Source organism: Pleurodeles waltl, chromosome 5 (assembly GCF_031143425.1).
Source record: "Pleurodeles waltl isolate 20211129_DDA chromosome 5, aPleWal1.hap1.20221129, whole genome shotgun sequence".
Taxonomy (NCBI): domain Eukaryota; kingdom Metazoa; phylum Chordata; class Amphibia; order Caudata; family Salamandridae; genus Pleurodeles; species Pleurodeles waltl.
The window spans coordinates 429,893,736-429,920,832 of record NC_090444.1 but is presented as its reverse complement, the minus strand read 5'-3'; the positions used below and the strand labels follow the sequence as shown (position 1 = coordinate 429,920,832).

The window sequence follows — 27,097 nt, the reverse complement described above, 5'->3', positions numbered from 1 at the left end:
ATCTGAGTCTTTGAAGTTTATGTTGGGAGCCTGCTTCCTTCGAAGTGCCCTCTCCTCTCTCTTCCTCCTGAAAGCAATCTGTCACAGCAGGCTCAACTCCAGATCGAAGAGCCCCAAAAGACACGTCATGAGCGACCTGAGGTTTACATCTGGATGTCAGCCCGAGTGACACACGTATCAAAATATTACCATAGGGCCTCAGCCCTATTCCTTGTGGTTCTCCTATCCCCACATCTCCTTCCTGGGATGTGTCCATTCTACTTTCCAATGACCTCTGTCTAAATTAAAGAGCTCCCTCCTGAAGTGTGCTGAAGAGCCTGGCTCTCCCCTCCTCTCCAGTATGTTCCACCCAGCTTACAGCTGTGCAACAATACACATATCTGTCTGGAGGGATTCCTCTACCTCCTCATCTCCTGTTTCTGTATGCAGCCATGGGTATCCCAAAATAGAACCCTGAGTCTTCTATGCATTGTGCCATTGACAGGGACACATACACTGTGCACATGCATATAGCATACATGTACTGCACAGCACTGCATCCTTCATGTATTGTACCATTTGCAGACACACGTACACCCAGCACGTACATATATCATGCACACACTGTACAGCACTACACCTTTTATGTATTTGTACCATGTATAGGCACTCATACATACAGCACAGGCATACAGCAGACACACACTGCACAGTACGCCGTTATCCCTGTATTGTACTATTCACAGACATGCAGTCACCCAGCATATTTATATCACACACCGACAGCACAAAGCTACACACCAAACCGAAGTAGGCCAAAGGTGAGTTAGGCACATAGCAGAGGACCTTTTAAATGAGTGTTCCTGTAGGCCTCACTTCAGTGACACAGGTAAAAAGGCCATGTTCACTCCTACTGATCACTACATGATATGTTGCCACCACAGCACTTGTGCTCCTTAACTCCTGGTAAAGGCTGTAACCTTTCATCACTGAGGGTAGTGCTTGGGGTGCTCTTCCCAGTCCAAAAAGACCACAGTCCATGGGACAGGCTTATGTCATGATGCACATGCATGGTCGGTCAACAAAAATCAGCATTAGGAATCCAGACATCAGCACAGTTGGGGCACTCACTTCAGTGGTGCACATCCATCACCATGCGAGGGACCCTTCCACTCCAACAGACTTTATTTTCCGGTGCTGATGAACATTTAAAAAATAAGAGAATCTGTGGTGGTGGTGATACATAAAGTAGGCAAGGACCCAGTGATGCCGTCGGCATACAGTCCAATCTCTCCGCTTAACGTGTATGTTAAAATCTTATGTAGAGTACTTGCTAATTGCCTCCGTCTGTATCTTGCATCCCTTATACATCCGGACCAATCTGGATTTATTTTGCGGAGAAGCACGCTTCAAACCTGAGAACACTAGCACACATGTTCCACGCCTCACAACGCCTTAACAAAGACCTTGCCCTAGCTTTCTTGGATATCGGACAAGCGTTTGACTCTTTAAACTGGTCCTATCTTTGGCAGGTCCCCAGGGTGTGATGGGGATGGGCCCTCCATTTATCCGATGGGTTCAACTATTATACCGAAACCTGTGTGTGCCCGAGTGCGGACTGGGGGAATGGTCTCAGACCCATTTTGACTGGATAGGGGCACCAGACAGGGTTGTCCACTCTCGCCAATTATATTTGTGCTGGCATTGGAACCCCTGGCAATATGCTTGCGCCGGGTACTGCACCACTGTGGAATTGTTTTGGGGGCCACTACACACGTGTTCTCCCTTTACGCAGATGATGCATTAATCTATCTTTGGTGTCCATCCATTTCTGTCCCACTGCTCGTGGTAATGATGCAGGATTTTGGAATGGTTTCTGGGTTTCAGAATAGCCCTGCTAAATCTAGTCTGTACCCTCTAGGCACCCTGATGAGACTTGAGGCTGATGACTTGCCCTGTACAGTGATTCCCTGGCGGTCCCGAGATGTCCGATACCTCGGGATATATTTAGCCCCTATGAAAACCGAATTTTAGAACTTAACATAGGCAGGATCCTTATGGGCCTTAAGGCATCTGTCTGTTTCTGGAGAGACCTACCACTCTCCCTCATGGGGAAAGTGGCAATCGCTAAAATGATCATTCTTCCACGTTGCCTATATGCCCTACAAGGGTACCTGTTTTAAAATTCCCGATAACGTTTTCTGCCAACTGGATAGTCTGTTGATTGACTTATTGTGGGCAGATAAGCATAAATGGGTAAGCCTTTCTACCGTTAAACGACCCTGGGCCGGAGGTAAAATTGAGGTTCCACACCTAAAACTGTATTATATGGCGGCGCATCTGCAACATTACATCCACTGGTTAGACGAGGGGGACTTGTGGAGGATATGTCTTCTGAAGGATACTTATGGGGAGATGCCTCTTGCCACCCTGGTGATGGTCAGCTCGGGGTTCACAGGGACACACCCTACATGATACGCTTAGTGGCTGAGATATGGGAAAACATAGTCAATAGCGTGATTCAGAAAGTCCCCTATACCCCAGACCTCCCTATATGGATCCTACAACCATTTAAGAAGATAGGTCTCCATGTTGGTTCAGCACTGGAAGACCGGGGGTGTTGGATATTAGGAGATTCATACCCTGAGGGCCTATTCATCTACTACGCTGAGGCAATGCATACCTTTGGCACAGGACAATTTCTACAATATCAGAAAATCTCAGCCACAGCCCATGAAATATGGACTACATTCCTGGATGCCCCACCTGTCACAACTACCCTCACGACGATGCTTAATATGGAAGGGGGAAACAGGGGGAGACACCTGATTACACACTTATATAGAGCATTACCTGCGGACCTCCCCCTCTGCCTGCTTTTGGTTCAGGCCAGATGGGAGGAGGCATTACCTGGGGAGTTGTCGGACAGGGACTTGGAGTGTATATAGGAGGTGGTGTGCACAGCAAGTACGAATGCTTGTTTTAAACTGACGAAGTATAATTTCGTACACCATACATATCTGTCCCCCTATACTTTAAGTATGATTTATCCCACATGTCCCAGCAGGTACCCCCGATGTCAGACTCCGAAGGCACATTTCATTCATATGGTATGGGACTGTAATGTGCTTTCCCCTTACTGGACCACAGTTTTAAATAGCCCCCAAAACGCCACGGGTTGGACAGAGACACCTGATGTACAGCATATAATTTTGGGCCTCCTCCCTTCCCCGTCGTAGCAGAAACTTAGCAGGAAGTTCCTAATGTTGGGTTTGACACCTGCCAAGCGTTGCATAGTTATTAAATGGATGAGCCCCACTCCCCCTGTGTGTTCCGCCCGGCTCTGGGATACTATAGAGTGGGCCACTGTGGAACAAATTAAAATGGAACATGTATTCTCTAATGAACAACTTGCGCATTACCTCATGGCATAGGCAACCATGGTAACAGACCTTAAAAATTGTAATACTGAGGAAGCACCCGAAAGGTCTAATTCTGGGACTCCCATAACCTTGGTTTTATGAAATCCCACAATTCCAATAGTGCTGTTGCATACAGATTTGTAGGTATACAAAAAAAGAGGGGTGAAAAAAGGCAAGAGCAGAGGGGGTGAAGGGCTGGGGATTATTCTAGTTGTTATGATCTTTTTTGATGTATCGTATATAATACTCATGTTGATGTCTTGATCCTGATACTGAAAGATGTAAAACATCAATAAAGATTATTTAAAAAAAAAAAACATTCATAATATAAGAAGGTGAGCATGTGGACAAGGGAAAATTTAACTAACTGGTACTGCTTTGAATATCTGTAATTCCTTATGCTGGTCCTCACTGTATCATTACTATTCCATCTGAAATGTATTTGGTTTTGATCATTCTTTATCAACCTTTTATACATCCTGTAGCAAGGCCAGGTGCAGTAATGTCTTTCAGTCTTTAATCTCTTGCAGTACTCAGTGTGCCACCAGAGAAACAATTGTCAACCCAGCAAGGGAGGGAGGGATTTTCATTTGACAATTTGGGTGGTCTTTTTATTTGGCCTACAGTCCATATTTCTTTTGCTCAAACTGCTTGATCCCTTGTTACCATTTTAACATCGGACACCATTTTTCTATTACCGTCCAGGAGCACAAGCAAGTAGCTTTTAACGTGTACGGCATTGCTGTTAATATTGCACCTTGTGTGCTGTTGTTGCGCTAAGGGCCAGATGTAGCAAGCATTTTGCATGGTGCAAACTGCGAAAATCACAGTTTGCGCCATGCAAAATGCCCATCGCGATGCACATTCACAATTTGCGAGTCGGTACCGACTCACAAATTGTGAATGCAGCTAGCAAATAGGTGTCCCCTTCCTATTTGCGACTCGCATCGCTATGCTAAATTGCTTTGTGACCGCGAATGCGGTCGCAAAGCAATTTGCAGTTACCACCAGTGTCACACTGGTGGTAACCCATTCGCAAAATGGAAGGGGTCCCCTTTGTGAATGTTGCCCAAAATGTTTTTTCAGAGAAGACAGTGGTCCAATGGACCACTGCCTACTCTGAAAAAACGAAACCAAATGGTTTCGGTATTTTTTTTATTTTGCAACTCGTTTTCCTTTTAAGGAAAACGGGCTGCAAAATAAAAAAATAAAAAAATGCTTTATTTAAAAAGCAGTCACAGACATGGAGGTCTGCTGTCTTCAGCAAGCCACCATCCCTGTGAGTGCAGGGACTCGCTATGGGGTCGTAAAATGCGACCACCTCATTAATATTAATGAGGTGGGTCTTTGCGACCCCATAGGGAATCGCAGACGGTGTCTGAGACACTGTTCTGCACTCAATTTTGCGAATCGGAACTACCTACATCTGGCCCTTAGACACTGCTACCTCTGTATTGTTTTCAGAGGAGGAATTACAATCTAATTACATAGCACTGTTATATAATGTCATAGTATGGCTTTCGGTTTTTCTGAATAGATTCTTTGCTATAAAAGTTTTGTACCTAAATCATATCTTTGTCCTGTCCAATTCACCTATAGAATAGAAGATGATCCTTTGTTGGTTACAGGTGCCTTATCTAGTAAAGAAGAACCTTCTTGGACACAGATACTCCAGATTCTAATCTGAACAAACACCTCTGCATCCTACTTCACAATTTCATTAGGAATTTCCAAAAACAGTGAAGGCTTGACCCTGCTCCTACTGGTAAAACCTATAGGATCAACTCCACCTGATCTAATTAAGTGTTTACTCAATGTAAACTCGCCATTGATACAACAGTCGATTACAACTTGAACTAGACCACCTCATTTGGGATGTACATTTAAAGCATTCAAGGGTGAATAATTTGTTGCTTTGGGTAGGTCAGCTTAGCTTGCAATACTGCTGCACTGGATACAGGTGATGATCAGGCATCGCCTTAGTCAATTTTTGAAGAGTAAAGGATAATCGTCGATAATTCTGGCTTTTGTTTTAGCCAAAAAAGTGTAATCTTGTTTATGCAGTCTCTTATTTATAGAATTGGGAAAACTGAGAAAAATTTCTTATTTTTCTTATAATGCTGCAGAAGAATTTTTGTTATGGCTTTTGAAATGTAAGTATGAACCAGTTCGATGTTTCTAAATCTGGAAATGCCTATGAGACCTCAGTTGCAAGCTGATCTGTTTCCATGTAAAGGCACACATGGTTGTGCACTGCTTCTTTTCATAATGCCATTTGGGCCAGGGACATGAACTTAACTTGATTTTGCCTTTATCTGATGAGGTGTTAGAAAAATCAAAAACGCTTGTAACTAGCAATTCCTCAAGAGACTCCCACACCGAGGCAGGGTTTGCAGGTATTTAAGGCTTGCAGTTCCAGGCAGCATTATGGTAGCCCCCATTTGACAACAAGATAGTTTTTTAACCAAATGAAAACTGCCTGCTTTATCATTGAGCACATACCAAAACCAATTAAAAATATTTGACTGACACCCCCTTTGGATGCAGGAAGCTCTTCTGAAGATCTTGGAGCATGCTACCTGGTAGGCTTTCATCATCACTCAAGACCAATAGAAAATCTGTCTCACACTGGCTGGCTGGGGTTCAGATTATTTTGATGGCCTGGAAGAAGCAGAGGGCTGCTGCCAAACTGACGAAGATTAAACATGTAGATTAGAGCCCTCACCAGCAGATTGAAGCTCTCCATGGACCCAGACCTTTCTGGACCCAGTTGCTTTGTTTTCCCAATTAGCAGCTGCATCCTGACAGTTTACTCAAGGCAGGAACTAAGCCTAATGCCATGTTTAAGCTCTACCAGCCTGATGTGGTGTTGATTGATATTTCTTTTGTTTGCATGCAGCAAAATAACTTTAGTTCATTAATAAAAGGCTGACATGCTGTGAATTTCCACCACTCTAGCACCACTTATGGTATCAAATTTGAGAAACTAGGTGGCGGGGGTCGATGCTTGTGATTCGGTATAAGAGTCTGATATAATTTGGGTTAGAAGGGAATTAAGTTTAGCTTGGAACATATAGGACAATTTCTAAAGGAATGATGTTCCCCAGCACTTGAACTGTGAAAGAATGATGAAGGTACCCTCTGGGAAGACTTTGTTTCATCCAGGAAATTCCTTGGTGTCAAAATTGTGATTGGGTCTTGGTATCTGGTGTGTTTTAGCAGCCTTCTCACTGGAGTCTCTTCCAGGCCAAAATTGTGCAAGCAAGCTAATTACTCTGGACATTAGGCTCAGCCGGTATCCTAATAGGTGCAGGGCTGAGAAGACATGAGGCTGCTTCATGCCTCTGAACAGTCATATGGGGAAAGCATGGGGTCAGCTGGAACCAATAAGTGATGTTATGTGCTTGTGTAGCATAGAAATAGATTTCACAATCTAGGACTGCAAAGTCCCCTTTGCTGTAGGGCAGGACAAGTGTCTCTCAGACAATACAGGGTCGCTTCTTTGAAAGTATCTGCTTTACCAGAAGTGACATTGGCTTTTTGAATAGTGTCCACATCATCAAGAAGAGAGTTTGGGAAGCACAACCATTTTCAAAAGTACAAACTATCCTGCCATTGATGTAGGAAGCTTGATCAAGTGATCTGTCACTGATGGAAGTTACTGATGACTACACCATAGTTATCTCTCATGGTCACCTGAATGTCTTCATATACATGTATCGCGAGGTAACGGACCAGGTCTATATGCCACTCAAGTGGGAAGTCAAGCATCATACTGCATTGTATTCACTGTGAATGGGAGAATTGACATGGCACGCAGGTAAATAACATCCACATTGTGGCAATCAAGATATGCAAGGACCTGTCAGCTTTTTTGGGTGTTATTTAACCCTCGAACATTCCATGTGATGAATGTTAACAATTGTTTCCCGCTATTGGGTGTATCGGCCATCTGGTAGAATAAAAGTATTCAGGGTAAACGCATGCGGCTGATTCCCCAGTTGAGCATTGTGAAAGCTTGCCCACTTAATTTTAATATAGAATTTCCTGCCAATCCCTCCCAACCCCACCCACACTGGGACCCAATTTCCTAGTGATTTCCCCTAAACATTGCAAAAAACATTGTATGCTCGACACGACAATACTTAGTAAACCCTTCTCGTAACAACATTGGAAACAGGGCTGGGGCTGCCAGAGCACTATTAGGGTAGAAATACTAGGGAAAACAACAATAGCAACAAATAAGACCAGAGGGCAGTAGTAAAAGAAGCACTCAGTGAGTGTGTTGCAAGTAGGGATACAGGACGTGAGCCTCTCATCATAATGCGGTCCAGTGAGTCCAAATAACAAGCTATATGTAGTGCACTAAGTGTTCGCTCTAGTCAGCTGCTGTGTAAACTCTGTGGGAACAGTGTAGAATGGAGTCAGCAGTCACTCTATCCCATCCATAGAGGAGTAAGGAGTGATTTTGCAGGAAGGAAAGTGCTGTTGAAGACTCTGTGAAGATCTTGGGCTTGCCTTGCCAATAGAAAAGCAGTTGCGCTGGATAGAGCATGGCATAAGTGATGGCCCGCTCTTCTAGTTTCTTTTTGACTGAGAGAAGTTTAGTGGTGACATCATGGACGAATTGCATAAAATTTGGGAAGAAGGTGAGGTGCATACCCCTCCTGTGCCTCTCTGGCCAAGCGGAGCACTCTATCTCTAGCTCTGTAGTTGAGAAATTTCACAACAATGGGTGTAGGAGGAGCACCTGGGATCAGTCTAAGAGCTAAGGACCTATGTGCCCTCTCAACTACAGAGGATTGGGAAAAATGTTCAGCACCTAATATCTTCAAAAGCAACCTTTCAATGTATTCTTCAGTGCGCCCCATCAACGTGGTTTCCGGAATTCCCAAGATGCGCACGTTGTTTCTCCGCGATCGAGTTTCTAAATCTTAATTTTTAAGCTAGACTTTGTGCAGTTCTTCTTTCATCTCACCGAGAATTTTCAAGTGTTGCAGATTTGTGTCTTCGACATCAGATATGCACTGTTCTGCATCATTTAGGCACATCTGGTATATGTCCATTCTATCTTTCATGTCGTCCATGCACTTGGTCAGCGAGTCCAGCTTACCATCAATGATGGTGAGGCTAGTTCGCATTTCCAAAAGAATGGATTTCAGGTCTTCAGCTGGGGAGGAAGCCTCATCCTCTCTGCCCTCTTCAAGGGAATGGCGCGCGGAAGCCCCATCGCGTGCAGTTGTTTTTTCGGATTGACTTTGCGGCGTTGCTGCTTAGCATCTGATTTGCCCATGAATAATGATCACAATCACGAAAAGTTAGAAGGGGCAATCCTTCCTAGTTCCTTTCTGTATGCTAAAGGGATTGAATACCATTCTCTTGGCCTTGACATAAGTAGTAGGGCATGCGTAAACAAGGAAAATCCCACTCACAATTCTCTCAGGCCTAGTCCAGAAAAGACTCTTAATAAGAAGGCCCTTTCTGTGGAGGTGAATGCCTTCTCTTTATACAGGAAGATAGGACTTGTTCATGGCTCCAATATCTTAGGATGTCAAGTGCAGTTGATTAAAGTGGCAGGACTGGCCCGGAGTGTCGCTCTTCACATGGGCGTTAGCAACTACCCTACTGACTGCCCCCGAACTCTCCTAATTTTTGAGGGGCAGGTTGTGGAAAAGGCCGTCCAACAGGCAGAAAGGTACAAATTATACTATGTCCAAGCTAAATCGAACACAATTGGCCCATATAAAACCATGGATCACTAAAAGTATATTGAAATCGTATTTTGAGCATTGCATTTCTAGGCTAATTAAACACTGAAAACAAACACTGGCACAAGAGAGCAGAATCTGATTACTGACACAATTTTTCAAAAGCTACATACTTTATTTTAGCCCCGGGGAGGACCCCCTTCATTATTTTATTGCAGCCCCTGGAGGTGGCGGTACCTGGGCGCGTGGGGGCCGCGCAGCCCCCCATTAATGATTTGAATTGCCCCGGGCAGGTGGCGGTTTATATAGAAACATACACAACTTGGGGGGGGGGGGGGGGAGGTGTCCCAAACAGGCACATAAAATACACCCTCAGCAGCACACGGGCGGCCGGGTGCAGTGTGTGAACAAGGCGTCAGGTTTTGTATTGAAGGCAAAGGAGGGACCCGGGGGTCACTCTGGCGATGCAGGCAGGCCACAGAGGGGCTTCTTGAGCCAGCTACCAACTGAGCTAGGATGAGGGCCCCCTGCTGGTCACTCCTGCACCAGTGGTTGGTTCCTCTCGGTCCTGGGGGCTGCGGGTGCAGTGCTTCTTCCAGGCATCGGGTTCCTTTGTTACCAGGCTGTCGGGGGGACCCTCTGGATCCTCTCTGCAGGCGTCGCTGTGGGGGTGCAGGGATGTCGACTCAGGGTGTCCTCATCCTTGGAGTCGCCTGGGGGTCCTCTCTGCGGTATTGGTTCCTCTGGACACGAGCCAGGGGCATCGGGTGCAGAGTGTGAAGACTCGCGCTTCCGGAGTGAGGCTGGAGTCTTCTTTAAAGTTGGTTTGTTGTAGTTTTGGAAAGAGCCGCTGTCCTCGGGAGTTTCTTGGTCCTTTAGGTGCAGGTCAGTCCTCCGAGGTCGCTGGTCCCGCTGGATGTGTCGCTGTGCAGGTTCTCTGAGTGTGGAGACAGGCCGGTAGGGCAGGGGCCAAGCCAGTTGTCGTCTCCGTCGTCTCTGCGGGGCTTTCAGGTCAGCAGTCCTTCTTGTTTCAGGTTGCAGGAATCTGATTTCCTGGGTTCAAGGTCGCCCCTAAATACTACATGTACTACATGCCAATGGCTACTGTCCTGGAGGGTGGCTACACCCTATTTGTGCCTCCTCCCCATGGGGAGGGGGGCACATCCCTAATCCTATTGGGGGGAATCCTCCAAAACAAGATGGAGGGTTTCCTAAGGCAGGGGTCACCTCACCTCACCTCAGGGCACCTTAGGGGCTGTCCTGACTGGTGGGTGACTCCTTGTTTTTCTCATTATCTCTTCCGGACTTGCCGCCAAAAGTGGGGGCTGTGTCCAGAGAGGTGGGCATCTCCACTAGCTGGGGTACCCTGGGGCACTGTAACACCAGGCTTGAGCCTTTGAGGCTCACTGCCGGGTGTTACAGTTCCTGCTTTGGGGAGGTGTGAAGCACCTCCACCCAGTACAAGCTTTGTTCCTGGCCAGAGTGACAAAGGCACTCACCCCATGTGGCCAGAAACCTGTCTGGATGTGGTAGGCTGGCAGAAACTGGTCAGCCTAGCTCTAGTAGTTGGACTGGTATACACAGGACATCTCTAAGATGCCCTCTGTGTGCATTTCTCAATAAATCCCACACTGGCATCAGTGTGGATTTATTGTGCTTAGAAGTATGATACCAAACTTTCCTGTATTCAGTGTAGCAATTATGGAACTGTGGAGTTCGTGTTTGACAAACTCCCAGACCATATAATCTTTATGGCTACTCTGCATTTACATTGTCTAAGAATTGACTTAGACACTGTAGAGGTGTATTGCTCATGCAGCTATGCCCTTGCCTGTGGTACAGTGCACCCTGCCTTAGGGCTGTAAGGCCTGCTAGAGGAGTGACTTACCTATGCTACAGGCAGTGGGTTGTGGGCATGGCACTCTGAGGGGCGTGCCATGTCGACTTAGTCTTTGTTCCCCCACCAGCACACACAATCTGTGAGGCAGTGTGCATGTGCTGAGTCAGGCTTCCCCAGGGTGGCATAACACATGCTGCAGCCCTTAGAGACATTCCCTGGTCACAGGGCCCTTGGTACCAGGGGTACCATTTACAAGATACTTATCTGTGTGCCAGGACTGTGCCAATTGTGGAGACAAAGATACAGTTTAGGGAATGAACACTGGTGCTGGGGCCTGGTTAACAGGGTCCCAGCACACTTTGTCATAACTAGCATCAACAAAAGGCAAAAAGTTAGTGGGTAACCATTCCAACAGAGGCATTTTTCTACACCACCTTTCTCCTGCTCTGATTTCCCTTTAATGGCTTTCAGCCAAACAGTTGTGTAATGCACTTTAAAGACATCCTAATTCCTTCTTATTCCTCTAAAACCCTCTGGGGCAGGAGTAGTTCATGTTCAAAGCTGTTTGGCATGCACTTTTTTTGAACAACTTTATTTGAGTTTATAATGATATTAAATCACTGGCAGCAAACATTGGTGGTGGAACAATGTTTAGCATGCCAAATGTTGAAATCCTGATTTTAAACTGCTAATTGCAAACCAGTTATCTAAGTCGAGCATGTATTTGCTTTAAAACGTACAACTACTCACAGAGAATGGAAATCCAGTTTTTTAAATGACAAATGTTCCTGGTAAAATTTGCTACACTCGGGTACCAGAACATTGTATTTGTCAGTTTGTTTGATTTTGATTAGCAGATGAGCTAATCACTAATATGTACATTGTCGTCTTACATCTTTGTCTTTATTTAAGAAACTCACTCCTGGTTTTTGTTGTTTTACAGGGTATAAATTGTTAGAAAGGTTGATGGGGAGGGTGGCTTGTAGCATCAGAGTGCTCCGGACCCCTCCGTCATCCACTACCATTAATGAGCCTTCAGAGTGCCTCTCACCCCACAAAGCAATAATGCAGTGCCTCCAGACCTGTCTGATGTTTTCCTGGTCCGCCGTAGGGTCCCGTGGTCCTCGTCCAAAACCCAGGCTGCAATGCTTTCGCCTCCTCCAACATAGCAGCCAGCTCAGGAGGAAGACTACCGTACTGCTGGATCCTGGTGAGCATTGCTGCTGTGCTGTGACTGGCACCACTGTCTGGGAGTCTCTGTCACTGACCACCCAAAAGATTGCTCCCTGCCTCCCCACACCTGTCTTCAGCCTCATCCTGGGACTTACGTGAGCTGCTATAATGGCCTTTGCGACCTGCCTGGCCCTGTGTGGTGCTTCACTGCACAGCGGTCCTCCCTTTGGATCATCCTCGTGTCTGCCTGCCCACCCCCTGTCTGAATCAGAAGACGACTGTGTTGGTGCTGTCCGCCCACGGCAGTGTGAGAGGGCCCACTGCCTCCTTCTCACACGGCACCCTTACTGGGCCTCGGGGATCCTGCAGTCACTGTGTGGCTTAGTCGCCACCAGCTTGCCTATGCCTGTCCCAAGTGGCTGTGCCTGTCGCAGAGGGCAGCGACTGGGAGTTCTGGCTACGGAGCACAACCCCAAAGACCCTGGGGTGGCCCCTTCATTGGAGGTACATCTAGGCCTGTAGTGATTTCACCCCCCTTAACCAGACCTCCTAAACGCTGATCCCATGAGATCAAAGATGAGGAGGCACTACCTCACTACAAGGAGGCTCCTTTGTGGCCCCCACCTTCACTACTGTCACCTCAGCTGAGCTGGCCTCAGGCCCTGGAATTCTAGCGGCCCTGGCACTGACAATAATCCTCCCCAAAACTGAGGTTAAACATGTGGTGTCTGTCCTCTGTGGCTACAATCTATTATTGACCTTCCTGTCTGCACCCTACAAACTGCATAACCACATATGCTATGGTGGCCACTGCCGCTTCTGTGCTAATGTGCCCGTTCATTCACTTCCAACGGACGTTACTGTGCAGATTTCCGGCTCGGGTTGAGCCGCAGAATTTCAGGGTCCAGGATCCCAGGGCTGCCTTTGCCATTTATCCCTCTGGAGGTGCAGGGCTCAGATCCTGATCGCAGTGGATGACAAGACTGCCTTGTGGGTAAGCTTAGAACCCCCTCTGCAACAATCTACCTCAGACTGGCATCTTCTGGCAACCTCATATAAAACATGCAAGACCGTTGGAGGGATGCCTCGTGATTAAGTGTACAGCCTCTATACCAACACAAGATCTGGCTTTGTGGGTGGACTTAGAGTAGTTCACAACTGGGGCTGCATTGGTAGGTGATGCATGCCCCAAGACATGACAGCACATGCTGCTGTGTCATTGCGGTAAGCGGGCTGGGCTCCTTCTGGAAATCGGTCGTGACACCATGTATCCTCATCACAATGGTCAAAGGCAAACTCAGCCAGCCAACGGCCTCCCAGACTTGAATGGATCAATACACCACGGTCAGGCCCGAGGTCCGTCCCTGGATAAACACCGTCATCTGAGTGCAACCTGGCCACATTCCCCCAAGCTATCCACACCTCTCAGGCATCCTTGGAAACCTAGATTAGGGAGGTATGAGTCAGCTTGGCTCGTATGCGTCAAGATCTGTGCAGTGCCACGACTAGAATTTCAGAAGCTGAAACCCGCATGTCCACAATGGAGGATAAAGTTACCAACGTGAAGTTGCAGAACTCTGAACTCCTCTCGCACATGGTAGAGCTCTGCCTCTGAGCAGAAGACTTCGAAAATCGCTCCCGGCGTAACAACTTGCACTTTGTATGCATACCAGAAGGAATGGAAATCCCACAAGTTGTGGAGTTCATTGAAACCTGGATTACATCTTGGATGCTAGCAGATCAGTTGTCTCCCTGGTTTGTGATCGAAAGGGCACACAGAGCGTTGGCGCTTAGGCCACCTCCAGGGGCACCTCATATACCCATGATCGCCCGCATTCTCAACTTTAAAGGTGAAGATGCTATCTTGCTGGAGGCCCGCTGTCACCTAAGCCTCAAATACTATGATGCAAAGGTGCTTATCTTTCCAGACTACACCGGAACGATGAAGATGCAATGCTGATCATATGCAGCAGTTAAACAGAAGCTCCACGCACTCAACCTGTCCTTCAGGCTTCCATTCTCAGTCCGGCATCAAGTAGTATTCACAAACAAAACCCACTTCTTTGATAACTCAGAGGCGACCTGGACATGGCTTGCAGAGGAAAGGCCGCTTCATCGGCTGAGTGACTCCCTACCTCTGGAGACCAGACCCCCAGAGTCAACGCGGGGGAATCCCCTCTCAAATCAAAACAAGACTTGCTTTCGCTCTTGTATGGCGCAGAAAGAGGAAACTCACCTTCTCCATGTCCTCATATGTGTCTGGTGCTTCAAGACACGCACTTACCTCTTCACAATTTTACAAATACCTACAACTATGCCATGCACTACATGTTCACATAACCAGTGACGCCTCTCTCTCTCTGATTTCAACCCTCTGGAGGCCAAACCCCTCATGGGCATGCTGGGTAGGGGAGGTATCTCAAAGATTTACCGTACTCTAATCATCAGTGCCCCCAGTACGCTGGACCACCTTAGGGCAGGCTGTGAGAGATGGTGCTGTCCCTTTGAAGATGACAACTGGCGAGATGTCGTAATGCCACCTCACATCATAACGATTTCCTCATGGTTACGCCTGATATAAGCCTGTCATCAGTACCTCATCCAGACAAGATTACACCAGGCAGGCCTTCTCCCTGCTCCGGCTGCTGCCACGCACCCGCTGATTTCTACCACATGGTATAGTTATGCCCGGTGATTCAGGGTTACAGGACCTCTGTGATGAGGGAACTCTTGCTTGTGCTAGGCTGGGAGGTGCAACTCTCCCCATTGATGCTGCTGCTTGGCGTCATCGAGGGCTCTGAAGGTTCAAGAGCAGACCAGGTTTTCTTGAATATGGCCTCCATGGTAGCTAACGCGATATAGCAGCCTGATGGAAAAAGCCTGCTCCCCATGCGGTTTTGCAGTGGCGGCAGAGAGTGGACTGGTGTGCACAACAGGAGCGGCCTGTGTACGAGGCCAAGGGATGTTCTTGGAAACACAAAAGCATATGAGGGAAATGGCTCAGCCAACTGGACTTAGCCTTGCAATATATTGTTTCATTTCTTTACAAATTTGTCTCCTACATGGCTGTTCGCCTTATATTACTGTCTTGCTTTGTGAATTGTACTTGTACTATATCTGACATGTATCTTTTTGTGCCATCTGCCATTTGACAGTGTTAAAACTCAACAAAATTGGTTATGGAAAAAAAAAGAATAATTGATTTCAGCTGACACAGGGATGCTAAATGTGACAGATATAATAGTGTGTGCTTTTCTGTGTCATGTCTTTCTTAGATTGAATCTTACTGGACATATGAGGTGTGCCATGGGAAGCATATTCGACAGTATCATGAAGAGAAAGAAACTGGACAGGTATGTTTCTAAGGTCATGTTCAGACAATAAATTTTTAAGGTAGTCATCTGGTAAAAAAAAAAAGCTCAGTCCGAGAAAATAACCTGTATGTTTTGGTAGTGATATGTTTATATTAGCCGCACAAAATAATTATCAATATTTAATAGTACATTAGCTTTCAAAGGTGCAATTGTCTATTCTTCCAGTGAAACTAATTTTAAATGACTAATGTTTGAGTTACAACAGTGCTAAGTCATGGGACATCACCATGTTTTTCCATAATGAATCCTAGAAGTTGGGTCTTTTCTACAGTAGAGGACTGCAATCCCAATTTTAGGTGAGGGCAGAGATTCTTGCAAGCTACATGTGATGGTTTTCTTAGATCAGTTTTCTATATTATCATATAACTGCTGCAAAACGGATGCTGGTTGACGCCGCCAGTTAGTAATAAAGCTACTCTCCCCACTCCTCCAGTCCACTACTTATGCAGTAATAAGGAAATGAAATAAACCTTAGAACTAGAATAATTGTAGCACTGATATTCTGTCTCCGTAAAATTCAACGTACACATGTATTTCATTACTGTGACTGCAGTGCAAGCCACCATGTTATCCAGCCTAGGGGGATTACAGTTTGATAGTGCCTGAAGAATCTGTAGCACTTTTAGGTACCTAGGTAAGGACAACTCCCTAAATTCTAAGATGGGAGAGGAACGGGGTCCACACCTCTGAGCAATATTTGTCTTTGGAGTCTATAGACAATGTTTCTACTTTCCCCAGTGGCTCCCAAATACGATATAGCCAATTTCTATGCTATGGGGTTTTGTTGGTACCCCAGTGGGACAGGACTACCCGATTTGCCCCAGGGAGCACTTGCGTCATCTACTGACTCCAGTAGAATGTAATGGGCAAGTCTGTTTGTTAGGTAGGCCTAATATAGTGTATCGTGTGAAGCACAGTATGTTAACTCTTGTTATTTTATCTCAGTGATCTAACACTGTGCCACATACGTGCCAGTTTGGGACAGTGCAATAGTAGAGGTATGAGCATGCTAGATCCTCCACAACCTCTTCAACGTCTGTCAGGTCTCCAAGGGTGCCAGTCATGTTGGAGCACAATAGTCTTATACCAGTATGTTGCTAGTTTTCTCATGGTCTTTCTGCCAATAGTATAGCGTGCTGTGACACATGCCTGTTGAAACTCAATCTCCTACTCTATCAGTAAGAGTTCGACCGAAATCGCTTTTGCATCTCCTCTGACCTGAAAATGTAGTATGTGGGGTGGCTGCCAACTGGAGGGAGTGGATTTCATGGTATAGATATTTGTCTTTTTGGAAAGGATCCATCTCTCAAATGTAGTAAGCGATCTAGTGGCAGTCAGCTTCATCTGTGGGACACCCAGTGCCTGACCTGTAAATAATGCAGACATTCCACCTTTGCAAGACTACAGTTCTTCTTAAATTCAGAGGGGATCACTCCTTCTTGGTCGATCATATCCCTTAAGTGTTTGTAGTCCACCATTTGCCATGCTTTAAATTGCTCCCCTGTAAGCACTGGAGTAAGCTCAGGGTTGAAGATTAGTGGTGTGAACGGGAAATAAATCCTTGTGAGGCTAAACATCTCAGTGGCAGAATCCCACACTGCCACTTCTTAGCTTCTTTCAGGTCCCAGGTCAGCTCTCCCCTGCTGTTTCATCACTTTCTCCTGTTTAAGCTCTCGTTCTCACTTTTTCCTCCTCTCCCCTTGTTTTTCCTGAGTGCTTTCTCCTGCTTTCTGCCTCATTTTCACTGCTTTCTCCTTCCTTTTCCTCCATTGTTCTGAGTGTTTTCTCCTGCTTTCTGCCTCGTTTTCACTGCGTTCTCCCTCCTTTCCCCCAGTTTTTGAGTGATTTCTCCTGCTTTCCCCCCTTGCCCTCCGTTTTCCTGAGTACTTTCCCCAACTTTTTGCCTCGTTTTCACTGCTTTTTCCCTCCTTTCACTCCGTTTTTCTGAGTACTTTCTCCTGCTTTTGCCTCCTTGTTTTCTCTGTTCATTCCTTTCTTTTCCCATTCTTTCCTGTTGCCTGTGTTCCAGACTGTAGCCTAGCCCTGCCCACTGCCTCCCAGAACCTACTTGATGGCACGCCTGTCTACACCTGAACCGTGCCCAGCGCCACGACCCCTGGCTCTTCCACCCCACGAAGATACACTGCTGCTGACCTCCGAACCCTGGACCCCAGACACACCTACAACCACCACTGCTGCTGCTGCTCATCCCTGTGTACCACCAGAGGACCATTCTCCTGCTGACACTGCCACCTCACCTTCAGCACCGAAGCAACCAATGCAACTGACACATCGACTGAGACCACCAGGACACAACGCAAGTGCATCCTAAACGCAGGCTCACCAGTTAAACGCACCACAGAGGTCTAGGACACAATATTCTCCCTCACCCCAGATGTCATCTTCCTCACAGAAACCTTGCTCAACCCCGCCTCCGCACTAGACATCGCCACTGCCATCCCTGAAGGTTACAAGATAACTCACCGGGACCGAACCAACAAGCACGAAGGCAGAATTGCCATCATCTACAGGGACACCATCCACTGCACAACATCCCCGATGAACCAGCACCAATAATGGAACACCTCAACATTCAACTCCACACAGACGGATAAAGCACCATCAGAGGCACCCTTGCTTACAGACCCTAGGAGCATGCCCCACCTTCTGCAACGCCATCTTGGAACTCATTGCCCCCCAAGCACTACATATTCCTAGGGGACTGCAACTTTCACCTTGACGAACCCAGTGACGCCAACTCCACCGCCCTCCTGGAAAGCTTGCGCAACATCAGCTTCAAGCAGCTAGTCACCGACCCTACCCACATCTCAGGACACACACTCAACCCCATCTTCACCTCCAGCGACAGTCCGGTACATCTACACCACTCACCTGGTGTGACCACCACAGTGTACACTTCACCATCTCCGGACCCACATACCCCGGTACGGTGACTCCCCCTAACCCCCCCACCCCCCAGATCCATGCCAAGAAACCGGAAAAGGGTATCTGAAAACAGTAGAACACTGTTTGCTCCAAACTCCCAGAATCTACACAAGCAGCGCTATCATTTATCCCGCCTCCCCATCATTCCACTAAGACTATGGCCCTCATTATGACATTGGCCGTAAATACTGCCTACCACCACGCTGACGGCCGCCAATATACCACCGCGGTGGTGAATATCCGTTCGTGATATTATGACACACACACATGACCGAATACTGCCACATACAAAAAAACGCCAGCCCAAAGGTCAGTGCAAAAGTGGCGGTCCCAACACCCATACCGTTACGCTAACAGAACAACCACTCTCCACATTATGACCCACGAATCACCACAACGGACATTCAACAGCAGTGAACCATTGGCGGTACATATCGCCGCGCTCAGAATGGACACCCACATACAAAACACCACCACATTGGCCAATACCAAAAACACACACCTGACACCCGTACACACACCCCACCCACACACTCACACCACTATAAAACACACACACACATTACCCACAACCCTTTATGATTACAAATCATTGCCACCAGACTGACACCAAGACCACTGAGACAACTAGACACACACCACTTATACCCATACATCTCTCACGCACCCCACATTACACACCCCACCAAATTACTCAATACATTCTACCAACACACACTACACAACACCCATGTCACCACAAAGGCACCCCCGTTTCACTGAGGAGGAGTTAAGGGTCATGGTGGAGGAAATTGTCAGGGTAGAGCCACAGTTGTTTGGAGCACAGGTGCAGCAAATATCCTTTGCGAAGAAGCTGGAGCTATGGCAGAGAATTGTGGACAGGTTGAACGCCGTGGTGAGTGTTGTGTCCACCCTGGCGGTTGGTGTCGTACATTGGCTGTCTATGGCGGTTCTTGCTGCCAGCCTGTTGGCGGTATTACTTCCACTTTCACTCACCGCCAGGGTCATAATGAGGGCCTGTGTCTTTGTCGGTTTTGTTCTTTGTGTCGATAAGGATAAATTGGTCACCTTTGGCTGGGGCTATAAGCCAGCTAAGCACTTTCTATTGAAAGCGGATCCTAAACGCTACCCACTTCTCACATCTGCCACATTACTAAATTAGTATATTATGACAAAGTCAAAAGAGAAAAAGCTGACAATTCAGCTAATCTTGCTGCACCTAGAGTTGTGTTCACCTTACTGTTCTCTCCGCTTTTGGTAATGGTTGTTGTGAGTCAATTGCCGATCGGTGGACCACTGAAGACCTTCTAAGGTGGTTGCACTGACACCTACCAGTCACAGTCAATCGCCCTTTATACTAATCCACCCACATTTGATTATCCCCTTTTTTCCTCTTCCTACTGGAGACTGTCCCACGGGCCAATACACCTACACATGCCATTCGTACTTTAATATTTATTTTTAAATTCCAACATTCTATATTTAGTCTCTTAGATACTTGGTACAGATCTTAAGTTTTTACTATTCTTGCTGACTACTCTACTTCTCAGCCACACCATGTATCTGCACCTTCCATGAGGTAACAAATGCCAGCATCCCTATTTAGCATACCTACATATGAACACAAAAGGCGGATGTTACAACTGCAATTATATAAGCTTTGTAAAAACCTTTACATGGACCAAGATGCAGATGGGCAAGAGCTCAAGAACTCACTGGATATTCCCCTAGGTCCCAGAGAAAAGAGCTGACAGAGACAACTAAAGTAAAATCAAAGAGGTGACGGATGTAATGCTTGGATTGATCTCAGCTACTGGCAATCACTCGGGCCACAACCCAATCCATTGTTTATTTGTCTACCATGCCACGACAGTTTGGGCCCAGCCATCTGTAAATTAACCTTGACCCTGCTTCTCATGTGAACACTCCAGCCAGAACTGCTAAGCCTGGTCCTCCCTTAACTGGAACATAAGCAACCTAGGACCGGTTTCGCTCTTGTTGAGGCTCTTCAGCCAGGTATAGCTTGGTTCCAATGGCACAGTGAGCACGGGACCCACGTCTGGGAATAAAGTTACCAAGCAGGAGGGATAATGGCATTCAGTTTTGGGCTGGATTAACAGAACTTCACAGTGGCAAATATATATATAATATCTCTCTAATCTAATGAGCGTTAGGAGACCTTCCTTACCTACAAAATCAGACATCTTACACACGCCAGACAGAAGGTTCTTGATTGGAGGAAACATCAATATTATCATGAATAACAAAAATGACAGATTAGGGCAGAGGTTTGGCTATTCTGGTCTCTCTCCACCAAAGGGTTGAGATGGTTGAACTTCACAGGGGTCGAGGATTGTTTGGAGGAAGATATGCCCCACTCACTCAGACTTCACGTACTACTCTGCATCATGAGACAGAAGCTCCCCTTTATTATTTTCTGGCAGCACCCTCACTGCTAGAGTACACTGTGGGATTGGAGATTTATCGCATGGCACTCTTGCATTATTGCCCCATATCTATTAGCCTATGGTTTTCTGACAATAAAGGGACTTTCGGTCCTTGGAGACTTTGGGATACCATAATCCAAAATGAAACCAGTAAAGCATCTATACTATTAGCCATCACCCAATATATGGCTGGAAACGACTGTGTGGGGATATCAGTCAGAGCATTTTGTGAAAGCTTTGAAATCTCTAATCAGAGACCAACTAATAGCTATCTCGGCAAATGAAAGAAAGGTTAGAGGAGGGAACTAGAAAACATGGTAAAGGAACTAGAACAGATACACAGACGAACTGGGGCACCAGTCTGTCTGGAGAATTTTAACTACTGCTCAGGCCTATATCACATATCCTCATAGATAGTAAACTATTCAAAGTAAATTAGCAACCAGACTCAGCCCATATGTGCAAGGTCTGATTGACCCAGAAAAGTCTTGTTTTATCCTGGAGAGAAGGTGTGCGGACAATACTGAGAAGATGCTATATTTTATTGATAGGGTCCACTGATCCACGAACAGCGCCTTACTACTCACTAGCAACACTGAAAAGGCATTTGATAGAGCCCACTGCTGTACCTTTTGGAGACCCTAAAGGAGTTTGAAATCTGCAATAAGCTCCATCAGTGGGGATAATGCGGGAACTCCTCTCCAGGGGGCCAAATATTGGTGAAGGGGGTTTTGTCTACATCTTTTCCAATCCAAAAAGGGCCACGTCAGGGATGTTACTTCTGCTGCCTCTTATTTATGGAGCTCCTAGTTCAACGAATCCAGGCTCACTTAAACATTAAAGGTATTACCTTTGGGAGAGAGACTGAGAAGATCAGCATGTATGCAGATGATGTGCTTCTCGCCCTTACCTACCCTGCTCATACCCTTCCAGCTGTAGCGAAGGAGGTGCACAACTTCAGGAAAGTATTAGTGTTTAAATTAAGCCTGCAGAAGTGACAGATTATTAGCCTTTCAATCCTGCCATATCAACAAGACATGCTCCACTCTCTATTTCCAATCAACTGTGCTCCCAAGCTTATTTTATATTTAGGGATACAGGTGATGAACACCTTGCCAGTCACAGCGGCGCTAAACTACCAGGGATTTCTTCAACTGATTTGGTGGGGTTTATCTGCATGCATGGTTGAGGTCTGAGCTGCCCTGAAGAGGACGGTCCTTCCTAAAATACTATTCATGTTACAATAACTTCCTTTACAACAACCTCTGAAAACTCTGAAAACACCACTGCATGAAATAAACACATTTGCCTTGAGAGGTCTTAAACCATACATGTCCCTCACATCATAAATACTCCCGTGAGCAGAGACGATACGTATTCCAAACATTTTAAAACTTTCATCAAGGGGCCCAACTCAGGCCTATGGTAGAATGGGGGCGAATATATGAATGTTGAGCACTGGTGCTTTACTGATCTGCTGATTGCTTGAATCCATGAATTGAAAGTTCCACGCCTGAGCAGCTGAGCAGGGACCGTGGGGGAAGGGGAGCTTTGATTCCTCCCCATTACTCACCCAAAAACCTCGAAGACCACGACCTCCTGGACCCCTCCCAATCTGGATTTCGAATTAACCCTGATTGCAGCCACCAATGACATCAGAGCCCTCCAGGACCGTGTGTAAACAGCAGCCCTCATCCTCCTTGACGTGTATGCTGTGTTTGACCCAGTTTCCCATCACATCCTGATCAACAGACTCCATATTGGGGTTCAAGGAAATACCTTCAATTAGATCGCCTTGTACCCCACCGGCAGAATCCAAAGGATCAGTCTCCCACCGTTCACCTAAGAGCCCAAGAAGATAATCCGTGGAGTCCCCAATAATAGTCTGTCAGTCGGACCCTCTTCAACAGCTACGTGACCCCACTGGCCGTCAGTCTGATCACACGGACCTGACCTCATCTCCTACGCTGATGACACACAGCTCATCCTCTCACTGTCCAAAGACCCCTCCACCACATAAGCTAACTTCCACAGATGCATTCTGAACGTAGCGGACTGAACGAAGTACAACTGTCTCAAACTCAACACTGAAAAAACAGAAGTCCTCATCTTTGGGAATAGCACCTCGCCATTGACTGACACATGGTGACCTGCAGAACTCCGCAAACCCCTCGCCCCAACAGACAACGCCCAGATCCTTGGCATCTTCCTGGATAGGAAACTATCCATGAAGAAACAAATCTACGCCTTCTCATCTGCCTGCTTCCACATCCTACGCATGCTCCCCGAGTTTTTCAGGTGGCTCCCAGCAGACACCCAAAGGACTGTTTTGCAGGCCCTCATCCTCAGCAGACTGGACTACGGAAACATGCTCTACATAGGAATCACAGCACGGCTCCTGAAGAGACTCCAGACAATACAGAACTCAGCAGCAAGACTCTTACTCAACCTCCCCAGAAGGACCCACATCAGACCCCATCTCAAAAAACTACACTGGCTCCCAATTCAGAAAAGATGCCAGTTCAAGATGCTCACCTACAAGGCCCTGCACAATGAAGGACCAGAATACATCAACAAACACCTGACCTTCCACCAATGGACCAGACACCTCTGATTAGCTTCCCTCTCCCTTGCAGACATCCCACGGATCTGTCGAGCCAACAGTGGAAGACGCTCCTTCTCGCTCCTGGCAACCAAGACTTGGAACAGCCTCCTCCTGCGCCTCAGGACCGCACTGTCACTCCAGTAATTCAGAAGTGAACTAAAGACCTGGATGTTCAAATGATCATTCCTCCACACAGCAGCATTCAGCTTCAGCACCTCAAGACCCTCTCAGGTGATTTGCCATGCTCTATAAATGTTAGATTGATTGGTTGATATTTCTTGGGTGGAGTTTAACTGCATATGGTAGACCGAGCCAAAAGTTGTGGTTTGGAGATTAGTGACTCAGAGTGGTGGAGAAGAAAGATGAATGGCCACAGGTAGCTGTTTCTGTATTTGTTTTGTACATTGATCACTAATGCTTTGGCGACTTGGATATTTCAAAGTGCAGGATGCAGTAACATCACAAAACATACAAAAATATATAAAGCCTAAAGACTATCCTGAAAGTCACCAGACTTTTCCAAAGGGAAAGACCTTTCTTAGGATGTGGAACCCTCACCAACCAATGATGACATGCTTTATCACTGAGTTCTCTCTTTGTTCAGAACTGATATGTCATCAGTCCAAACAGGCTCCTAAGAAGCTCTTATCATGAACTCCTATTTTTCTGAGTCTGTTGGAGAGGCAACACATTTTTACAAGAGTAGGTTGACCCCTCTTGTGAATAAAACTATCCAAAGGTTAACCTGATTCACCTTTATTCCAGTTGCCTCCACAAGATCAAAAATGAGAAAGTGGAATTTTGGGAACACTTCTGTATCCCTCCATTTGTTTGGTCAACATATTTCTGCCACTACCATGAACCCAAACTAGTTGTTTTGTATGGACCCTGCGATCCCTAAACACTGCCCGCTGTTTCTAATCTGATAAGAATATGTATGCTGTGTATAGTGAATGTATTAAATGTAAGAACTTAAATATACAAAACGTAATTGTTATTATATACTCCTATTTAGTGTTTCCACTGGGAAACAGACATGGAAAAATAGTAACAAATAATCATTAACAAGTCATCTCTACTGATTGATGAAATTGACGCAACATCACTTCCTTATAGGGTGGTGAAAATATACCCAGATGCAAACTTAAAGAAAATGTCACACATGATTTAAAAAGAGGTAGAATGGTATCTTCCTTATCATAAATAATACTCGGTTTAATTGTCATGAGGACAAAGCAGTAAGCACACGTGGTGAAACACGAAATAATTCAGTAGTGTTCATAATCAAAAATGTTCATTGTTGCTCAGCAGAGGTCATTCACCGGTTCTTCTGTAGTAAAGCTCTACTTTTGTCTGTAGCCTGAAATTGGCATGCACCAGTTTTTCTCTTCCATTAGAGTTGGTCACAGTCCTAGATAAAGTGACAAATATGAGAACAGTAATAGGCCAGTGGTTTTGTTAGCGGAACCTTGCACAATGACATTAGCAGTGCAACAAGCTCCCAAGGAAGGAAGGCCATACATGTGGACCAAGTTCCTACTCTAATGAAATAAATATAATTGCTAAGCGATTGCCAGGTAATCGTTAAGTGATTTCCAGGATCGTATTTGTAAGTCAAGGGGTTTAAAAGCCCTAGGTATGCAGAGAAGCATTTTAAAGCCCATTGGAGCAACTTCCTCCCTCCCAGGAGGTGACATAATAATTTCATGTGTACCGTCAAGCGTCGATAATGCTTGCTATGCAGCACGTCTGTTTGCACTTTTATACTCCGAAAACGTGTACAAATAATTATCTTTCTGTATGATATTTGGGCAGTTATTATGTTACTCACATCTGCAAGATGTTTAACCGATAATTATAATGAATAATAAACTGAAGACTATACACTCAGAGAAGAAAGTAACATTCAGTGGACACATTTTTATTCCAGTGTTCAATCTAAGTTTCTGACCTCATTGTGTTTTTTTCTCAGTTACAGTCCATCTCATATAATCCTTTGTGTTCCTGTTCTAGATAATAGTTGGCCATATTAGTACTCCTCTGTTACGATGTTCGCTAATCCTGCTTCATACCTCACATATAATCATCACAATATATCTAACTCTGCAATGGCAAGGGATTAGGTAGATCACATTTTCTGAATTGCAATTGCTGTATTTAATGAGACTCCATTGTGTCTTAATGTTGTTGTGCCTCTTTTGTGGCCCTGGTATGTTGTCAAGGGCTATATCTGCCACAAGGATGTTAGTCAGTGACAGATAGTAGACCCCACCGGGTCCAGGGGATGCCTGTGGCTTTTCTTTTTTATTTTTTTTATTTAAGCTAGTGTGAATGCGGACTGAATTGGCACAAAAGTTCTTTCTCCTCTTGAATGAGAATAAGGGATGTTTCAGGGTACTAGCACCAGTGTTCAAGATATAACAGTTTTTGTTGACTTTTTTTTTTTTTAAGGTGTTAGATAGGGGACAATCGTTGGTAACATGTCAGTTGACCTTGTGTTCCTAGGAGGGATAGGTTGTATCATACATCTTTTAACTGTGGGTGGATGCAAATCTTCTGAAGACAGAGTTTTGGCGTATGTTAAGCTGTTTTTTAGCTCTGGCTTTTGAGACAGGTTTAGCTGTTTTGCATGACAATTGTGTTTTTTTTTTTTTTTTTTTAAATCTTACAAAACATACATACACAAACGGTCTGTTTGTCATTTATTTTCATCTAGTCGCCTGTCAGTCACACTTTGCTTCCCCTCATCACAGCATACAGCATGGACTTATGGGTCAGCCCATGTTACCCCTTGGCTCTCTTCACTTTGAGTGGCTGAACAAACCTTGTACACATTGTTAGCTTCCACTAAAAATTAGTCCCCATCTCTTCAGTGACATGGCTGGTTCATTGTGCACTCTTTATTATTATTATTATTATTATTATTTTTAAATAAAAATCTTTACATACTCTTGATTTTACTTACACTACAGGTGCTCAGTTAAATGGTGATTTATTATCCATCTCCTTTTAAAGTTCAGTTATGAAGTGGCATTGTAACTTTGAGTGCTTGGATATGTTATGGTTTATTCCTGTCTCCATCACAAATAATAAAATGTATGGCACGACTGAAACGATTATTATTAAACTGCCTCATCAGTGAATGTTTTTACATTTCAAATTTGTTCTGCAAGCATTTGGTGGTCACAGTTATATATTGGCTTTTTTTAATGTGCCTGTGATTTTTTTTTTTTTTTTTTTTTTAAAGGCAAAAAAAGGGGAAAAAGGATAATCATGGCAACAGGTTGCCCAGGCCAGACCTATTTCCTATCCCAGTGTTTAATTTTGAATCCTCTAAAGTCGAAGTGGAATAGATGCCTCAAGAAGAAATCAGTGTAGGTTGGGGAGCTGATGTGTTTAGAAATTTTGAAGGTGGGAAATTAAACCTTATGCTGTGAAAGGGACTATTGTTGACCTGTTTTTTTATCAAAAGGTGGGGTGAGGAAATTAGTAGGATTTGTGGTTCTGAGTCTGAAATGTATCCACTTTTTGAAGGGGGTGAGACCGTTCTGTAGGGAAAAGATGTCAACCTTGTGCAACGGTTGAGTGTCATTGGTGTACATA

General features: G+C 45.5%; 1 protein-coding gene across 1 annotated transcript in view; it reads left to right on the top strand.

The window, feature by feature from the left end:
- Nucleotides 1–27,097, top strand: part of ERLEC1 (endoplasmic reticulum lectin 1) — a 331,659-nt gene that overhangs the window by 35,769 nt on the left and 268,793 nt on the right. The window contains exon 4 of the mRNA XM_069234195.1: nucleotides 15,398–15,475. Coding sequence (XP_069090296.1) covers nucleotides 15,398–15,475 — 78 coding nt within the window. The remainder of the gene's footprint in view (nucleotides 1–15,397; nucleotides 15,476–27,097) is intronic.